Source organism: Syngnathus typhle, linkage group LG2 (assembly GCF_033458585.1).
Source record: "Syngnathus typhle isolate RoL2023-S1 ecotype Sweden linkage group LG2, RoL_Styp_1.0, whole genome shotgun sequence".
Taxonomy (NCBI): domain Eukaryota; kingdom Metazoa; phylum Chordata; class Actinopteri; order Syngnathiformes; family Syngnathidae; genus Syngnathus; species Syngnathus typhle.
In genome coordinates this window covers 663,870-680,075 of record NC_083739.1, presented here as the reverse complement: position 1 = coordinate 680,075, position 16,206 = coordinate 663,870, and the positions used below count along the sequence as shown (strand labels likewise).

The 16,206-nt window shown below is 45.2% G+C and overlaps 4 protein-coding genes across 8 annotated transcripts; 2 read left to right on the top strand and 2 right to left on the bottom strand.

Annotated features, from left to right (window-relative positions):
* Positions 1–78: 78 nt before the first annotated feature.
* Positions 79–4,124, bottom strand: LOC133144202 (insulin receptor substrate 2-A-like). Of its 2 annotated transcripts, XM_061266743.1 has the most exons (6): positions 3,048–4,124; positions 2,169–2,602; positions 1,837–2,077; positions 1,367–1,616; positions 856–1,282; positions 79–494 (listed from the first exon to the last, which is right to left on the bottom strand). In XM_061266743.1, the coding sequence occupies exons 2-6, from the start codon at positions 2,552–2,554 to the stop codon at positions 272–274; spliced, it is 1,527 nt and encodes a 508-aa protein (XP_061122727.1). In that variant the 5' UTR covers positions 2,555–2,602; positions 3,048–4,124; the 3' UTR covers positions 79–271. The 2 variants fall into 2 exon arrangements, with proteins under 2 accessions (XP_061122727.1, XP_061122718.1); XM_061266734.1 differs by having other exon boundaries at positions 2,169–4,124.
* Positions 4,071–7,084, top strand: LOC133144125 (cytochrome P450 4F3). The gene is made up of 13 exons (XM_061266583.1): positions 4,071–4,317; positions 4,397–4,541; positions 4,624–4,677; positions 4,929–5,056; positions 5,141–5,262; positions 5,340–5,486; positions 5,590–5,704; positions 5,919–5,985; positions 6,064–6,193; positions 6,267–6,400; positions 6,467–6,531; positions 6,606–6,688; positions 6,768–7,084. The coding sequence occupies exons 1-13, from the start codon at positions 4,114–4,116 to the stop codon at positions 6,967–6,969; spliced, it is 1,596 nt and encodes a 531-aa protein (XP_061122567.1). The 5' UTR covers positions 4,071–4,113; the 3' UTR covers positions 6,970–7,084.
* Positions 7,085–7,233: 149 nt separating this feature from the next.
* On the top strand, positions 7,234–11,246 carry LOC133144457 (uncharacterized). Of its 2 annotated transcripts, none has more exons than XM_061267162.1 (12): positions 7,234–7,512; positions 7,598–7,677; positions 8,177–8,332; positions 8,412–8,537; positions 8,699–8,862; positions 9,062–9,152; positions 9,255–9,353; positions 9,693–9,713; positions 9,806–9,826; positions 10,001–10,027; positions 10,092–10,139; positions 10,212–11,246. In XM_061267162.1, the coding sequence occupies exons 2-12, from the start codon at positions 7,605–7,607 to the stop codon at positions 10,244–10,246; spliced, it is 861 nt and encodes a 286-aa protein (XP_061123146.1). In that variant the 5' UTR covers positions 7,234–7,512; positions 7,598–7,604; the 3' UTR covers positions 10,247–11,246. The 2 variants fall into 2 exon arrangements, with proteins under 2 accessions (XP_061123146.1, XP_061123140.1); XM_061267156.1 differs by having other exon boundaries at positions 9,252–9,353.
* A 167-nt stretch (positions 11,247–11,413) lies between these two features.
* slc19a1 (solute carrier family 19 member 1) lies at positions 11,414–16,180 on the bottom strand. 3 transcript variants are annotated; one of them, XM_061266625.1, is made up of 6 exons: positions 15,871–16,180; positions 14,661–15,185; positions 13,437–14,217; positions 13,188–13,380; positions 12,752–12,893; positions 11,414–12,671 (listed from the first exon to the last, which is right to left on the bottom strand). In XM_061266625.1, the coding sequence occupies exons 2-6, from the start codon at positions 14,934–14,936 to the stop codon at positions 12,480–12,482; spliced, it is 1,584 nt and encodes a 527-aa protein (XP_061122609.1). In that variant the 5' UTR covers positions 14,937–15,185; positions 15,871–16,180; the 3' UTR covers positions 11,414–12,479. The 3 variants fall into 3 exon arrangements, with proteins under 3 accessions (XP_061122609.1, XP_061122600.1, XP_061122618.1); XM_061266616.1 differs by having other exon boundaries at positions 15,896–16,180; XM_061266634.1 differs by lacking the exon at positions 15,871–16,180 and adding an exon at positions 15,646–15,862.
* Between the last annotated feature and the right edge of the window lie 26 nt (positions 16,181–16,206).

Sequence of the window (16,206 nt, the reverse complement as noted above, 5' to 3'; positions counted from 1 at the left end):
TTTTGGCCATTTTGAGGTGATTGTAATGTAGCTCTGTTTCCCAACCTTTGAGTTAAGTACAAAGGTCAAAGTGCAGGATGCATTCAAGTGACTTTAATTCATACACGCTGTACAACCGTCAAACATCATTCAGTGAAAGCCACACCCAGGCGGTGATCAACTTTGCAGCGTTCTGCCCCCTTACGCTAACGTGACCAAGAAGTCACATGGCGAGCCAGCATGAATACGTACCAGGATGCGTCGTCTCGACAACACAAATTAGCCTTCCGGATCAGTCCTCGGCGAGCAGGCACGATGGCAGACATGATGCAAGTCGAGATCGAACGGCCAATCGTTTTTTCCTTTGGACAAATGGGGTCATCAGTCCAGAAGTGTCGGCGTGTCCTTTAGGTGAACGAGTGGGCCCAAACGCCGTTGGCAGTCGAGCGTTGTGGCTTGGAGTGTCCTGTGACCAATCATTGGTCGGCCAAGGCGATGTGTACAAAGAAGTACATCTGTCAGAACCAGAAAAGTCAATCAAATGTAAAAAAATAATAATAATTTGCAGAGGAGTACTTGTAAATATTTGTGACAAATGCTATTTATAGTCAGTTTGGAGAGGGCAAGATATTTTGTTCTTGGGGGGTGTAAAGTGTAAAGAGTTTAAAAACTGCATCATTGTTCACTTGCTAATTTGGAAGTTTATTATACAATTATTTTTTTTTTGTATTAAATCATTTGCAGAGCAACGTTGCAGTTTTTGCAAGGAACAGCTACAACGAGTCCATTTGGAGGAAAATCGACTCCGGCTCGTGTACAATTCACCACCATCAGTTGAATTTGTAGCTGGACCGTGGTAGTAAACTTGAAACATACCTATTGCCTCCACTTTGAGGTGAGACTGGCGAGTCTTGTTTCTGAGGGCTCGACATGGTAACATAAGCATCCTGAGGCAACAAGCAGGAGCTGCGGCTGACCTGCGGCGACATCATCATGTAATCGACGCCCTCCCCTTCACGACGTTCACCACCAGCAGGGGGCTGCTTCCTCATGTCCATGTAGCGACCGGGCTCGGGCAAGGCCATGCTTTGCAAGCTCACGGGAGATTGAGGTTCCGCTCCGTCGGTTCGCTGGTACTGCGTTGGGCCTGTCTGAGCGGCCAGGCTTTTCTTCTCTCCGTATTTGGGTCGACAGCGTTTGGGGACCAGGAGCGGATCGTGCTTGGAAACGGGCGAGCGGCCGAAATCCGGAAGCGCCCGCAGCGCTCGGACCGTATCCCGAACCGCTTCGTGAATGTGCTGCGCTGTCAAGGGAGAGGAGGAGGCAGGGTCACGCTCCAGCGCTGAAGCAGAAAGTGGTCAAACGTCAGCGCCAAGCTCATTAGCACCTTGGTCTCTGGCTTCAAACCAGAGCTCCCCTGGACCGAGCGGCGCGGACCGGCCGAGCTCCAGGAAAAAGGAGTCCTCCAAGTGGCCGAAGCGGCGCACGGTGAGCAGAGGTATCGTAACCGAGGGCAAATGGCTGCACGCGCTCATTCGGACCAGGAGGAGAGAGGTTGCGGTGAGGCAGAGGCGGAGCTCACCTGACAAAGACTTTGAGCGGCCAAGACCTCGCGGATTCACACAGACGGGCCAAACCTTCAGCAAAACATCCATAAGTCATCATTTGGGAGTGTAAATTGGAGTTCTGGGTTCACCTTCGGCTGTTTGTTTTTGTGTAGAAAACCCTTCCTAAACATTGTAATCAATTGGAGCCTTTGACAGAAAGTCTTTTTGCAGAACTTCTTCCCACCGCTTCAGGACTGATTTCAAGACCAAGTGTTTTATAAAACCAAAAAATATGTCAAACTGATCAAACCTCTTTGAAGAAGCCCGCAGGTGGCAAAGTGCAATAGCCGTCGTCCTCATCATCACGCGCCTGATCTTCATCTCTATGCTCCTCCATCAGTTCTTTGATGGAAAGGTACCACGCCTCTTGATCCTGCTGGCTGTCTGCCACCAGGACCATTGTCTGGTCTTGAGCATACAGCGCCACCGTGAGGCCTTTACTCAAACTACAAAGGCAGCCCACACCAATGCAGGACCTCAGGTAAATCACCCTGGGGGGGGAAATCATTTGAATTTTCTAACGCAAAATGTAAACATTAGAATTACAATAATTTCAGTGAGAAAAATACAATGAGAACAAACCCTTGCTTGCTGGGCCCAAAAAGCGCATATTTCCCAGAGGACTTCTTCGTTGTTGCAAACTTCTCCAGGGACTTGTACCACTCAAGTCGACTCGGTCCGGTGTGACTTCCTGCTCTGAGGACAAAATATCTTCTGTGGGCCCTCTCAAGCTTGCCCAAGTAACCTTGTTTCACTAAATCGCTGTGCTGCCCTGAGAAAGTCCCGAGCGCACCGACCAAATGGATGGAAGTCTGGCTGCCGCTGAAGAATTCCTCATAGCAATCATAAGGGGTCGGCTGTGCCCCAAGGTGATCTCTTACTGCTATCTGACAGTCACTGTAGGAGGCTTTGGTCGCCATACGCCTTTGCTCGGAGCCAGAAGCCCTCCGGTTATCACCGTCATCCATCTCCGTCAGAGCCAGACGGAATCCCGTACAGTTGGTGGTGGAAGATAACTGGTGAGTAAGACAATACGAAGCTCACATATGAGTCTTCTGCTAAACTTCACATCGATAGACCCAAAGCTTTTTTCTTTTGCAAAATGTTCTTAATTATTTGATGACAACAGTGGAATGCTACTTGAGTCCACTTAAAGAGCAAGCAAAACTTTTGAGAAATTAAACTCACTTTTTTTTGCTTTTCAGTTACCTGACAAACTTTGTCAAAAGATAGGAGATATTCTGACAGCTAATACAACAGAAACCGATCATTCACCAAAGTGTTTTGACCAAACCAAAACTAGCTAATAGCTAGCAAGTTAGCTGGCCTTTGCGCGAAGCTGCTAGGCCAAATCTCACCTGATTCGAATAGTTCGGAACATCTATGAATAGCTTCGTTTTCGTTTCATTTGAAGCTGTACGTCAAACGAGGATTTGACGCACACATTTTACTTTCACGCACCACTGGGTCTCAATTGCGGTCAGGTGGAGCAGAGACCCGCTAATCAGCGGAGGTTTCTTCTTCTTTCACGCATTTACACGCATCTGTGGTGTAATAGCGCCCTCTGCAGTCCATCGTCTGAATGGCACTTTTACCTATGTATGGAGTAGATCAGGGGTGTCCAAGTCATTTTTTGTAGTCAGAGCTTCTTTCGGAAGGCCATTATGACTTTCAACCCAAATCAATATACGAGCACCTCATATTATATACAGTAAAAGCTGACAAATAACTCGTTTTCAAATCAGACGAGTTAAAAAAAGAAAGATAGGATTAAAAGTGACGACAATTTGCAATTCTAAAAGTGACACACAAATTTGATGCACAATTTGTCTTGGCGGGCCACATCAAATGATGTGGCGGGCCCTATCTGGCCCCCGGGCCTTGACTTTCACACCTGTGGAGTATATGAACGCACGGTCGTTCAATACAGCACTTTGGACATTATTAAAAAAAAAAAAAAAAAATCATACACGTCTAAACATAGAAAACATCGCTCTCGTTCGGTCTAGTCCGTTACGATGTTCTTAGCAAAGCTAGATGAACAAAGAGACATTGTTTGTAGAAAAGAAATGTTCCATTGTAGTGGGCGTGCGTATTCTATCCATTGGTCCGCTTGGAGCCTACGCCAGCTGACTTTCACGGAGAAGCTACAAACAAACATTTACACTCACATGCACATTTTAGCGTGAGAGCAACATGCAGGTTTTTGGACTGCGTTGTCGTACCAAATGAATACATTCAGAACTATGAGTGGGTCGGGGGTGCTCACTACTTGTCCAAAACGCCACCCTCAGTATGAACACATGAATGTACAATTGATTCAAATAACACCGGCCGCAATGTTAACCAGACGCTTCATTTGGAATCAAACGGCCACAACGATAAAAGGAAGTGGATGTTGCTTTTGGTTACAAAGAAGGATGTTCATGACCAAATACTTGCAAAAAGCACGTTTGCATCACATCATGATGTCATCTTTCTCATCTCACCACCACCAAACTACTTTCTCTGTCGGCACGGTGCGAAGATGTCTCTCCTCTTACGCGTCTTCTGTCATGTGTTCTGCTGGGTCACCCTTTGCCAGGTCCTACAAGTGGCTGCTGCGGGACTGGTTGCCACGGTTACATTCTGGACCGCCAAGTTATTGCTTCAACATGCTTGGTTTACTTATCGACTGTCCTGTTTCAGTAAGCCTCATGCGGATTCTTGGCTGATAGGTCACTTAGGTCAGGTAAGTCACACATTGACGTGCAGATGAATGATTAGTTCTCAAATGTTTCTCCAACTGAGCTTCGTTGTCTGTGTATCAGATGCAAAGTACAGAGGAAGGTCTCCTGCAAGTGGATGAGTTAGTGCAGACGTATAAACATTCCTGCAGCTGGTTCCTCGGGCCCTTCTATCATCTGGTTAGACTATTTCACCCGGATTATGTCAAACCTCTGCTAATGGCACCTGGTAATGGAACATCTTCACTCTGTTTATGATGTGGTGAAATAGAACCTTCACACTGCAACATTGTCTTTCTCCTTTGACGCAGCCAGTATCACTGTCAAAGATGAGCTCATTTATGGTCATCTCCGTCCATGGCTTGGTGAGTCGAAAATGAAGAAGGTGAAGCAATATGTCGTAAGATACAAGTTGCTGGGAGGTCGTTTGACATTGCAAAACACGCGGGAAGAAGTCTCGCTGTGTAATAGTCATTATTTGTGAGAAATACAAGAATCTCTTTTTTTCCTGACATGGTTTTCTCAAGAGGCCAATCGGAATACATCATCAAGTCGTATGCTCTGATAAATCAAGCCAGTTGACCCAATTATGGATTCGCTTGGACTTTTCTCTCAGGGGAAAGTCTCTTACTCAGCAATGGGAAGGTCTGGTCCCGCAGGAGGCGTCTTCTGACCCCCGCCTTTCATTTCGACATATTGAAGAACTACATTTCAAGATTTAACACTTCGGCAGACGCCATGCACGTAAGACTAAAAACAAGACCTTGATCCCTTGACTCATTCCAGGCAGGACCAAATGTCATCTTCCCCTCCCTATGTGTAACACAGGATAAATGGCGACGCCTGGCGGAAGAAGGCAGCACTACTGTCGAGATATTTGACCACGTGACTCTGATGACGTTGGACAGTTTACTGAAATGTGCCTTCAGTTACAGTAGCAACTGTCAAGAGTGAGGACGTGCCACCGTGCTGTTCCGTTGACCTTTTCAGTGACCTTGCTTAGTGACATCCCGCCGTTTCGCCGCAGGTCGAGCAGCGAGTACGTGTCAGCCGTAGTGGAGCTGAGCCATCAAATAATAGCGCGCCGCCAAAATATCCTGCACCACTGGGATTGGATTTATTGGAGGACACAAGAGGGGAAACGTTTTAAGAGGGCTTTAAACATCGTGCACAGGTGAGAAACGGGGCAGGGGGATGGACGGACGGACGGACGGACGAGGCATCGGCGCAACAGTGCGGGGGAAGGAATTCCGGCTCATCGTAACGCTCATGTGCAGTTTTACAAGAGAAGTGGTTCAGAAGCGCCGCGCCCTCCTCAAGCAGCCCTTGTCCGGTTCCACCTCAACATCTCAGAGGAAAAAAGATTTTGTGGACATCATACTGCTGTCCAAGGTTTGAGACACCTCATCGTGATTTCATTCATTCCCCTCTCAAAGAACTGTAACAAAGAGGGGTTATGTTTTGCTGCAGAATAATCAGATACGACTTTTACGTCTATGCATCTTTTGAAAATGAGAAGAGAGATGAATGTTTTCGTTGTGTACTAGCAACATTGATGTTGCTGAAGAAAGAAAAGAGCATTTCAACATTGCATCAAACATCACAGGATGAAGACGGACATGGCTTAACGGATGAGGAAATGGAAGCTGAGGCCAACACCTTCATGTTTGCGGGTGAGACTGTCAGAAGACGACATTTGACGATCACGAGTTCCTTTCGACCAACCACAGCCCTGTTCCCCCCCCCCACAGGTCATGACACCACAGCCAGTGCCATTTGCTGGACGCTTTACAATTTAGCACGCCACACACACTGTCAAGAAAAATGCAGGAAGGAGGTGCTGGAGCTTACGCAGGAGCGCCAAGGACGGGGAATCGAGTGGTGGGAAAATACACAACCGCTTTCCACTTCCAAAGCCTTTGAGACTGACTGGCGTGTTTGAATCGATCCTCAGGGACGATCTGTCCAAGCTTCCTTTCACCACCATGTGCATCAGGGAGGCACTGAGGTTACACTCGCCGGTTCAGGCCGTAACCAGGAGGTACACCCAGGACGTGCCATTGCCGGGGAACCGGACGGTACCAAAGGGTGAGACAATCGGGGGGAAGGAGGCTTGAGAGTGTCCACTTATGTCAAAGTATTTCTCATCCACAGGTGCCATCTGTTTAGTCAGCATTTATGGGACACACCATAATCCTGCAGTATGGACGAATCCACATGTAAGAAACAAAATACACATCTTTCTTATGACTGTTCTGAGCAGTTCTGGGCTCTCTCTCTCTCTCTCTCATAGGAGTTCGATCCTCAGCGTTTTGAAGCCATCAACCAAGAGGGCCGCTCTTCCCACGCTTTTATTCCATTTTCCTCAGGCCCCAGGTGCTGCCTCGTCCTTTCCTCAGCTAAATCCGAGAAGGTGGCTTTTGTGCGAACAAGGCGTTGTTTTTGTCGTTCGCAGAAACTGCATCGGTCAGAAATTTGCGCTAGCGGAGCTTCGTGTTGTCGTGTCACTGACGCTGCTCAGGTTCCGTTTGACGCTGGGGGTGAACCCCAACCTTGGATCCAGTGAGGTTCGCCGTCTACCCCAGCTGGTGCTGAGAGCAGAGGGTGGCCTCTGGCTGCAGCTGGAACCTCTCACACAGCCCAATATGGAGACATGATGCTGTTTGGTTGCGATCCTTACCCAAATGCTTGGCACTGTCAGTAATGCAAAATGCAAAATAAATAAAAAAATAAAACAGGTGGGAAAAGAGAAAAAGACCACGACAAAATGTTCACATTGTCCGATGTTATTCATTCCAAAAATTTTAATGAATATTATGAATCATAATGAATTGATTTAGACCGTTTGTTCGAAAAGGAATTGTCTACGGAAGAAGCCGAGGTTCCCAAACAGTGACGTCATCGATGTCGGGAAGTCGTATCGTTCCAAAAACTTGATTTGAATGCCAAATGACAGGAGTCCAAAACATGTTGTAGTTGTTTTAGGAGCAGTGGAACGCAACGCATATTGTCATTTGTGGAATTCTGCTCCGCTCGTTGGGTTTTTCACTTTAAATTGACGCGTCGGGTCGGGTCGGGTGAAACTTTGGGCGGAGTTTGCAGCGCAGAGTGGAAAAGCTCCTTCTTCCACGTTTCTTGCATGCGGAAAAAGCCGACGGGGAACCCTTTCAACTTCCGCAAGCGCCCATCATCAACACCAGGTGAGACTCTGAAACATGACCAATCATTTGTTTGTATACGCTTTATTGTGTTAAGCCCATATATGTCTGCCATGTGTCCGTCCAGCTTTGTGATGGCCGACCTGACGATGCACATGCAGGTGTTCCTGTCACTGATTTCCGTGATTCTGCCCCCTTGTTTCGCTGGTATGGTCAAGTTTTTTGGCTTTTTTGTCTGGAAAACATTCTTATAATCGAGTTGAACTAACATGGCCTTTTGGGGCGTCTGTTGGACGTCACATTGACGCAGCGTGGTGGTCGCCCAAAAGTGTCAACGAGTACTGTGACAGAGGTTTTGCTTAGCTTGACATCAAGCACACACAAAATCAAGAAATAGAAAGCTTAGAATGAACAGGATAAGTTGTGTGTATGCTTAGGAACGATATAGCCGAGCTTGTTTTGGAAACTTCATTGGAGCTGCTGTGTTGCTAGTGGAAGCAGTGGATGGCAGCTAGCTAGCTAGCTAGCTAGCAATCAATCCAATTCTATTCAACTTGCTTGATGTAGCTGCTATTCAACAAGTTGTCAATATTTAGATCATCATGTCATCTACGCCGTAGTTCTATTTAATTGGGAAAAATGTCTCCCGGGACATTTGAGAGAGCAACCCAAAGAAGTTGGTAACACGATTTCCCCTCATTTTCAGGAAATACGGTTTACGGAAAACTTGGCGATGAAGTTGTTCTGAGGCCTGATGCGGGCCTTCCCACCGTCCCCATCACAAGCATCTTATGGAAGCACGGCAAGAACATCGCCATCCAGTGGGATCCCGACGGCGTGCAGGCGTATCTTCAGTTCATAAGTACGGAATGAAACGGAGAGGTGCTTCAAGGTCATCCGGCTCTCCTACGAGCTTGTTTTGAATCGGACCTCTCTTTTAGATCGCACGACGCTGAACAACGTGAACGGGGAGCTGACCATTACGGCCTTGACTGAAAATGACAGTGGCATTTACACAGCTGAGATCAACTCTGCTCTCAAAACGCCAATTGGTCTCGCCGTTATTGGTAAGTGTATTGACCTGGTGGAAACTTCCGGGTGGCTGGAAGTAACTTTTGCAGATGATAAAGAATATAGGCCTTGCTGTTGCTGAACTGTCTGTTGTTTAAAGCATCCTAACACTGCCCCATAGATGCTCACCCTTTTTCCTTCCGTCATTTTTCACCAGTGTCTGTTCCTGAGCCCACTATTTTATCATCTTGTGACGCTGAGAAGACACTTTGTACTTTGACATGCGCCGGTGACACCACGGGGGCCGAACCTGTCAACTACACCTGGATGATTGCTCCTTCCTCCAAGACCTACACGTCAAGGGAGATCATCGTTAAAAAGGTCAATTGGTGTTCATTCAAATGAGATGAGAATCGACTACAAAGGGCGTCACAAAAGAAATCAACTATGACACAGTTCCATTTAGAAGTAGAAGTGATGTATTTTTTCAAGGCTTCAATGAAAGTCCGTGGACACTTTTTGGCCGTGTGAAATTGTGTCAATCGCTTTTGTTCTTTCTCTTCTCGTCGCCATCGCTCAGGATACTCCGAATGAGGACGAGTTCAAGTGCCAACTGCAGAATCCAGTCAGCAAGAAATCCAGCCTGTCTACTCGTAGCCCGTTCCTTACTGGTAAGTTGCCACAACAGTGTTCATTCAGTTCAAAGTCAAAGTCAGCTTTATTGAAAAATAAATATAAATAAATAAATCATGTGTTTTTGTTTCAACAAGCAGAGCACCAAGGGGGGCTGAAGGTCAACTCGGGCCTGACGGTCGCCATCTGTCTCCTGACTGCAATTGTGGTGCTGGTGCTTATTCACAAATGTATAACAGGTAAGACGGGTGAAATTCGCTTTGACCAAATCTGGAAAACGTCACGGAAAAAAAAATGCAGTGTTATCATTTTTGGTTTTGGGGGATTGTTTGGCTCACCTAAGGTTGTTGTTTAAGTGATCAATAAACCAAATGGAGTTAGGTTGTCAGTACTAGCCCGTATGTGTTTTGCTTATGTTGCTTTTTTTGAAATAATATTTACCAATCTCGAAAAAAATTAGTGCCATTTTGAGTTAATAGAGGTTCAATGTTTGACCCAGATTCATTTCCATTTTTTCCATATGGGTGGAAAGTATGAAATGTTCAAATGTTCTTTTCTGATCTTCTAATCCCACACAGGCATGTGGTTCTTCCAAAAAGGTAAGAATGGAAATGTAAAATTGAACTTGGCTTTATTCTTTGTGTGTGGTGAATCAAAATGTCTTTTTCTCCTTCCAATTCCGAATTGCTAGCATCCATGCCATGGCAAGCAGGTCAGTATAAAGTTCTCTTTAATATTTTGCTGCATACTAATCGGTCAAAACCAGAGTTGAGTCTCATTGGACTTTTTTCATTTTCTTGGAACCTTTTAAATTTCCTGAGAAAGAAATGCTGTGCAATAACATTTTGTGTGAATGACAATCTTTTTGTCTCCTTGACCACCACAGATTTCTGGAGGAAGGAGGAGAGGACAGGTAAGCGTCAATCAATGTATTGATTTGATTTTCATTCTTTAAAATGACAAAAATTGTACCGTAGGTCGAGAGGCTAACGAATCAAACGGCACTTCGACCCATGAGAAAGAAGGTACAACTGCAAATATCAACAACTGGCCAACTTGATTCTTTACTTTTTTTTTTTTTTTTTTTTTTTTTGCAGAGGCAACACCAATGACTGCCCAAGACCGTGTGTGAATTCAAACCGAGGCACAAAAGGGAAACGGGGCGTCGAACAGGACTGAAAAGTGAACCCGAGACAATACCAGGAAATCCCCCAGCGCGTGCTATATTGTCCACCGACATGCCGACACGGGTCGCCAGCAGGGCCGTGTGGGCGGGTCGTCTGAGGATGCACTGTGGCTTGCGGTGCCATTTTGGCCAAGTGTTGCACTGATGAGAGACAATTGTCAATCAACAAGAACATCATCTGACGTCTTTTAACACTAATATATTTAAAGGAGCTATATCATGCTAAATGGAATTTTTTGGCGCTTTTGGTCAAAAAAGCACCAGCCCGATCGGGTTCCTCATAATGTGAGAAGGCAGGCCTTTTTCGCTGCTGCATTGGAGGTAGGTCGCTAATCGGGATGATCCCAGTTCTGACCTCAAAGCGGCCGAGGAGAATGTCAACAACTAAGATGGGTGATTCCGATAGATTTTGTTATTCTCATAAACCTTCTTCACAACTTCCTCAATTTATATAAACAAATGTCGTATCTTCAAAGGATCTCACCAAATAACTTCATGCAGGTGGATAACGGCATAGCAAGCTATGCAGTCAATTCGTGTAATAAATTAGGCGAAGTATATGTTTAGCATTTCCTAAGTTAAATTTTGCCATTCACAAGCTGCGTCTCTGCATGGTTGCTATTGTCGAATGATGTCAAGTTGTAGTCCATTTGTAGTACATGTAGTCCCCCCCCCCCCCCCATCCCCCATTTCGCAACTCTGACCTAGTTCAAGGGGTCGTAAAAGTGCGCTTTTCTGCCTTGGAAGTTGAAAAAGTTCCACTTTCCCCAAATGCAGCATTAGATTGTGCCAATTATCATATACTGTGGAAAGCTTAAAATAGCACGATATAGCTCCTTGGTTGTTGTTTTTAACATTTTCCTTTTATTGTCACTATTACAGATTTTATTGTATGCTTTTAAAGTAACGCCACAGCAGTTTTTATAAATAGCCTTCCACATTTCAATTTGTTGTTCATATGTATGTGCATAGAATATTTTGTGCTACCTAATCCATTTTTTTTTTTAAAGAAAATCACCAAAATATCAATCTCGTCAATTTCCACTTGAAGCACGAGGGCAGCCAAATTCTGCACGATTTTTCTGTTTCGAACAAAAAAAAACACCACCAAAGTTATGATTACAAGATTTATTGTCGCATGTTGACACTTTTGTTTGCCACTGCGACACACTAATTGACATGAATTTGTTTTCGTTAGGCATGTAAGAACACCTGATTCAAGTCTGCAGCTGGAAAAATAGCTTAGATCCTTGAAAAAAATACCTGCCTAAAAGGTTGCTGACCCCCCCCCAAATAAAAAAACTTAGAACAAAACAATTTTGAAAAATCTGAGCAAACAACTAACATGAACACGCTCATTTACAAACTTTGAGAATTTGAATGCCATTATTTACTCGCTTTAATCACACAGGAAAATACTAAAAGAATGCATAAAAATACTATAAAAAAACTGATTGTTTGCTTTATAACAAGTTCACAGATAAGATAATCAGCTAGAATCCTGTAACGTTAACTTAGATCTCGCACGTCAGGGGAGTACTGGCTAGTCCTACTCAAAACCAGTCTCATATCCTCAAGTCATTGTTACAAAAATATGCAAAAGGTTTCTGTTGCATTTAGCAACACTGCATTCTGATAATTGTCCAGCACGAACGCTTGTGGAAGAAAAAGCAACAATCTTATCACCGAAAAGCAGACAACCGTTAAGGCCGAGGATTAGAAATAAACACAAACTATAAGATGACGTAAAACAATTTCTTCTAATGCATTTTCTAACACATCTTTCCTATTTTATTGTGGGGTTTTAACTTAAAAAAAAAAAAAAAAAAAAAACAGTCTGTGCCACTGACACCATCAATGCTGGGATAAAACACAGAGTGTTAAGGTTTGATTATTAATCAAGACCTAATAAATGAATTAGAGTGATTTGGAGATGTATACACAAATCACACGGATAACAGCCATGCCATCGGGTTCACATTGGCATCATTAATTTGTTGTCGTCAAATCAAGACAATCAAACCGGGCTCATTTGGGCCGTTACTTGAGTGGTCCCACAAGTGCGTCATTAAGTGCAGTGAATTTAAAAATAAATAAATAAAAAAGGTGAACCCAGGCTCTTGTATGTATAGACCAGCAGATGAGGCAGGCACTTGATTAAGGCTCAAGGTGGCAATTGCTATGTCTTGGCATTTTTACCATTGGACAAAGGTTCTACCTCCGGTACCACTTGGCTAAGCTCGGTACACTTGCTCGGCTGGGTGATTGCTTGCCTCTTGGGCTGATTTCTGTAATGACGGAAGATGACGACGCCGGCACTCGTAAAGTAGATGACGGTCAGCAGGGTGAAGTAAACAAAGTACACAAGAAACTGTTGAAAAAGAAAAAGAAAAGTCATTCGCAAATTTCAATTAGCACTGTGGCTGACCATGAAATCCATAAACTACATACCTGAGTGTGTACATCCATAGCCAGCCCCCTCTTGTCGGAAATAATCAGGTTGATGATGCTCTTCAGGATGGTCCCCAAGAAGGTGTTGATGCCAAACACCAGGGCGCAAAGCTCCTTGGTGAGCGACGACGCTATCTGAAAACTACACATCAAATCGCACCATGGGGCCCCAGCTGTGTTTTTGTTTTCCCATCAACTTTGTCAGCTTGAACCGGGTCGGACATCGCGAGCTCCATACTTTGCTGGAATGCAGAACTACTTCCAACACACACAAGATGTCTGGCTGGCTTTTTGGGTTTTACGTCTCAAAGCTGAAGTCAACCCCACAGAAGCTATTCTTATGCGGCTGTCGACTTCCTTTTCAAGTTTCATATGGAATCTTAACGGTGACTCCGAATGCCGGCGCCGCTGGCGAGGCCAAAATGGCCGCACTCACGTGGCAATGGGCACCAGGAACTGGTAGAAACTTCTGAAGAGGACGTAAGCCACGTAACAGGCCCAAATGTTGTCAGTGGTGCCCATGAGCAGTAGCAGGCCAGCCTGCACAGCTGTGATCCCACCGATGACAAGCTCGGACCAAATATTCCAGCGGATCTTCACAAAGCCCGCAATGAACGAGGTCAATGCACCTGCAAAGAAGCAGAAGATTACCATCGCTGTATGATTCTGGAAAGAGGTGACTTACTGAGCAAGGTAGAAGCAGCCTCCACGGCGCCATTGTAAACATTCTTGTTCTCAGTGGCCGGGTAGACTTTGCTCCACAGGATGTGGACATAGAATAACACCAGGTAGTATCCCGTGGAGTTGAAGATCCACCAAAGGGACCACAGCCGCATGTCGGGTCTTTTCACCACGGTTCTCAACTCCATCAACATCTGCACAAAGACCGAATCCTTCCAGCGCGACGGGGAGACGGCCGCGGCGGCCAACTCGTCCTCCTTCGGGTTCATCTTGTACAATTCGGCCTTGGCGCCTGCTCGAGTGGCCGCTTGTCTGTGCTCCGCTTTGCACGCCTTGTTGAAAAACAAGGAGCGTTTGGGCCAGGGCAGGCACAGCGAGAGCAGCAAACCAAAGCTGACGAATCCCAAAGAAATGGCGCTGAGGGTATTGTAGCTGGTTTGTCCCACGGAAATGAAGAGCTGGCCCAGAACGGAGCTGGCAAACACTCCCAGGAGGACCGAGGAGCGCGAGTAGCTAGCCACTCGCTGATAGAGGCTGGGGCTGACCAGGGAAAAGATGTAGGAGGAATACGCCACGCGGCACGCCATCGTGACGCCGTAGAAGAATTCCATCAACTGCATCTGAAGGAGAGAGGTACCGAGGAGCAGAAGGAGCCAGATGACCACTTGGCTGATGGCCTGGATGACCAGAACTGGCTTGTAGCGCAGAAAATCAGTCAGCAGGAAGGCAGGTACCAGCACTGCCATGTAGGAGTACGTCAGCACAGGAGTAATCTCGTTGGTCACCTAAAACAAAACATGAAGACAGCTCAAAAAGGGTCGGGGGGGGGGGTCCCTCATTTGAAGGGTCATTTCAATGTATCTTTCACATAAGCAATTCATCGTCAAATGAATTTGAAAAATAGATTACATTTCAAATACCATGCAGATATTGATTACGGGCAGAACATTGAAGATGAGGAGGAAAAGAATTGGGAGGGTCGTTGTCTTATGGTTTCAAATTGTAAGATAGATCGATAAATCAGAAGCAAAAAAAAACCTACTTGTGCATATGGAATGTAAACGTAAAAGACATGAGAGTTCTTTACTTTATGTCACAAGGCTTTACAGTAGAAACTGCAAAGGTATCTTGGGTGTCTGTATCAATAACTTTTGACTATCCTTAATTATTCTTTTTTTTCCAAATGCAAAATCAACAAACTTCATTCAACCCCGAAGGCACGACTAACCTGTTGTCTGGTAAAGTTCTTTTCAGCGCTGAGGAGATAAGGAGTAATGAAGGGCTCTCCGGGCTTGATGGATGCCATAAACCCAAAGAAACATAAGAATATCACAGCCCACATCCACTTTCGGGCCTCCTCTGGGGGACTTTGAGAGGCAGGCGGCTCTTCTGAAGTGCAGACAGCCACCTCTATATCTCCACCCACATTTCCTTCAATGGCTTCGGCCGCAGGCATCTTCAGGTCCATCTCATTGTTTTGCTCTGCTGCGCTGTGTGAAAGCATTGTGTCAGCTGATCGGGCGGGGTGGTCAAACGCAAGTGAGGAATCCGTGTTTCCGTGTCAAAGCCACTCAATGGCTGAATGGCTCAAGTTGAAACGTGTGCTCCCTTCCGCTCGTCCCCAAAGAAGTGTTGGCAAAGTGGTTAAAAAGCGACACAATGTCAGCCTCACAGTGAAGAATGTTGACCTTTGCTCCATTACGCAGTGGGTCAGTGCGCTACAGCAAGTCACCAGGTTTGTTTCATTGGCCACCTGAAAACATACAAGAACATTTGCAACCATTCAGACGCTGCTTGGGTAACTAGAAGTAACAAGTCCAAAGTGTCAGTACACAAAAAAAGTAAATGGGACGACGGGAACTACAGCATGATTTTTTCCCAGACATTTCAGGACCATTTTAGTCCTTTGTTTCGTTACATCTTTATTTCTGATTCTGATTTGTAATTATGTAATAGAAAAAAAAAAGGAGAAAGTAGACTTTTTCACGTTCAAAAATATGTAACAATTTGACATGAGGATTTAAAAAAATAAATAAAAAATTCTAACCCAATTCAACATACGTGTTTTAGTATTGTAATGTCCTTAAAAAGCGACACAAGAATTGTGGAATTTGTCACAGCGCGTGACTTCACAATTGGAGTAAACAAGTTACACAAGCCTACACACACGAGTTTGTCGAAACAGCATTTACACCTTTTCTCATTTTGCCCACCTATATTACAATGACATCACGCGTGGTGCAACCTTAGTCGTTGTTTATCGGATCAAAAACACAAAGTAGCTAGCTGGCCGGCTGGCTAACAACGATGCGAAGGGAAAAAGGTGATCGTTTACTGATACAAATGCACGGCACGTTTTTACTGCAGGAAACTCCGTTGCAACAATCGCGCTTGCCAAATCGTTGCGTATTCTAATTGAAATCACAACTTAAAAGTACCTTTCACTTAGTTACGTTGACATACCTCGTGCGTTCCAGCAGAATCTCCATCGCCCATTGGTCGGAGGCAGGCATTGGACTCCTATTGACTTATGGGAAATGAAGTCTGATTGGAAAATAGCCGTTAGAAGACCACAAGCGATGCAAGCTTTCACTAGATGGCAGTAGACACTCACTAATAATAAAACACTTGTACGAGAACCGTGAGGTTTTTTTCCCCTTTTTAAAAACGGAATTTGATGCATCATGTCGCAGAACCACCAAATGCCTCTATTGTGCTCAAAATGGTGAATCCGATTTTATCACAGGCATCATTGCGGACCACTATGGGGTCAA

Coding starts and splice junctions, on each gene's coding strand:
- LOC133144202 (XM_061266734.1), bottom strand. CDS start 2,554: ATGGATGACGGTGATAACCGGAGGGCTTCTGGCTCCGAGCAAAGGCGT. Junction 2,078..2,168: donor TTTGGGCCCAGCAAGCAAGG/GTTTGTTCTCAT, acceptor TTCCCCCCCCAG/GGTGATTTACCTGAGGTCCT. Junction 1,283..1,366: donor GTTTGAAGCCAGAGACCAAG/GTGCTAATGAGC, acceptor CTCCCTTGACAG/CGCAGCACATTCACGAAGCG.
- LOC133144125 (XM_061266583.1), top strand. CDS start 4,114: ATGTCTCTCCTCTTACGCGTCTTCTGTCATGTGTTCTGCTGGGTCACC. Junction 4,542..4,623: donor ACCTCTGCTAATGGCACCTG/GTAATGGAACAT, acceptor CCTTTGACGCAG/CCAGTATCACTGTCAAAGAT. Junction 5,705..5,918: donor ACATCATACTGCTGTCCAAG/GTTTGAGACACC, acceptor CAAACATCACAG/GATGAAGACGGACATGGCTT.
- LOC133144457 (XM_061267156.1), top strand. CDS start 7,605: ATGGCCGACCTGACGATGCACATGCAGGTGTTCCTGTCACTGATTTCC. Junction 8,863..9,061: donor GGGAGATCATCGTTAAAAAG/GTCAATTGGTGT, acceptor GCCATCGCTCAG/GATACTCCGAATGAGGACGA. Junction 9,714..9,805: donor CATGTGGTTCTTCCAAAAAG/GTAAGAATGGAA, acceptor CCGAATTGCTAG/CATCCATGCCATGGCAAGCA.
- slc19a1 (XM_061266625.1), bottom strand. CDS start 14,936: ATGCTTTCACACAGCGCAGCAGAGCAAAACAATGAGATGGACCTGAAG. Junction 14,218..14,660: donor AGAACTTTACCAGACAACAG/GTTAGTCGTGCC, acceptor GTTTTGTTTTAG/GTGACCAACGAGATTACTCC. Junction 12,894..13,187: donor TTCCTGGTGCCCATTGCCAC/GTGAGTGCGGCC, acceptor TTTGATGTGTAG/TTTTCAGATAGCGTCGTCGC.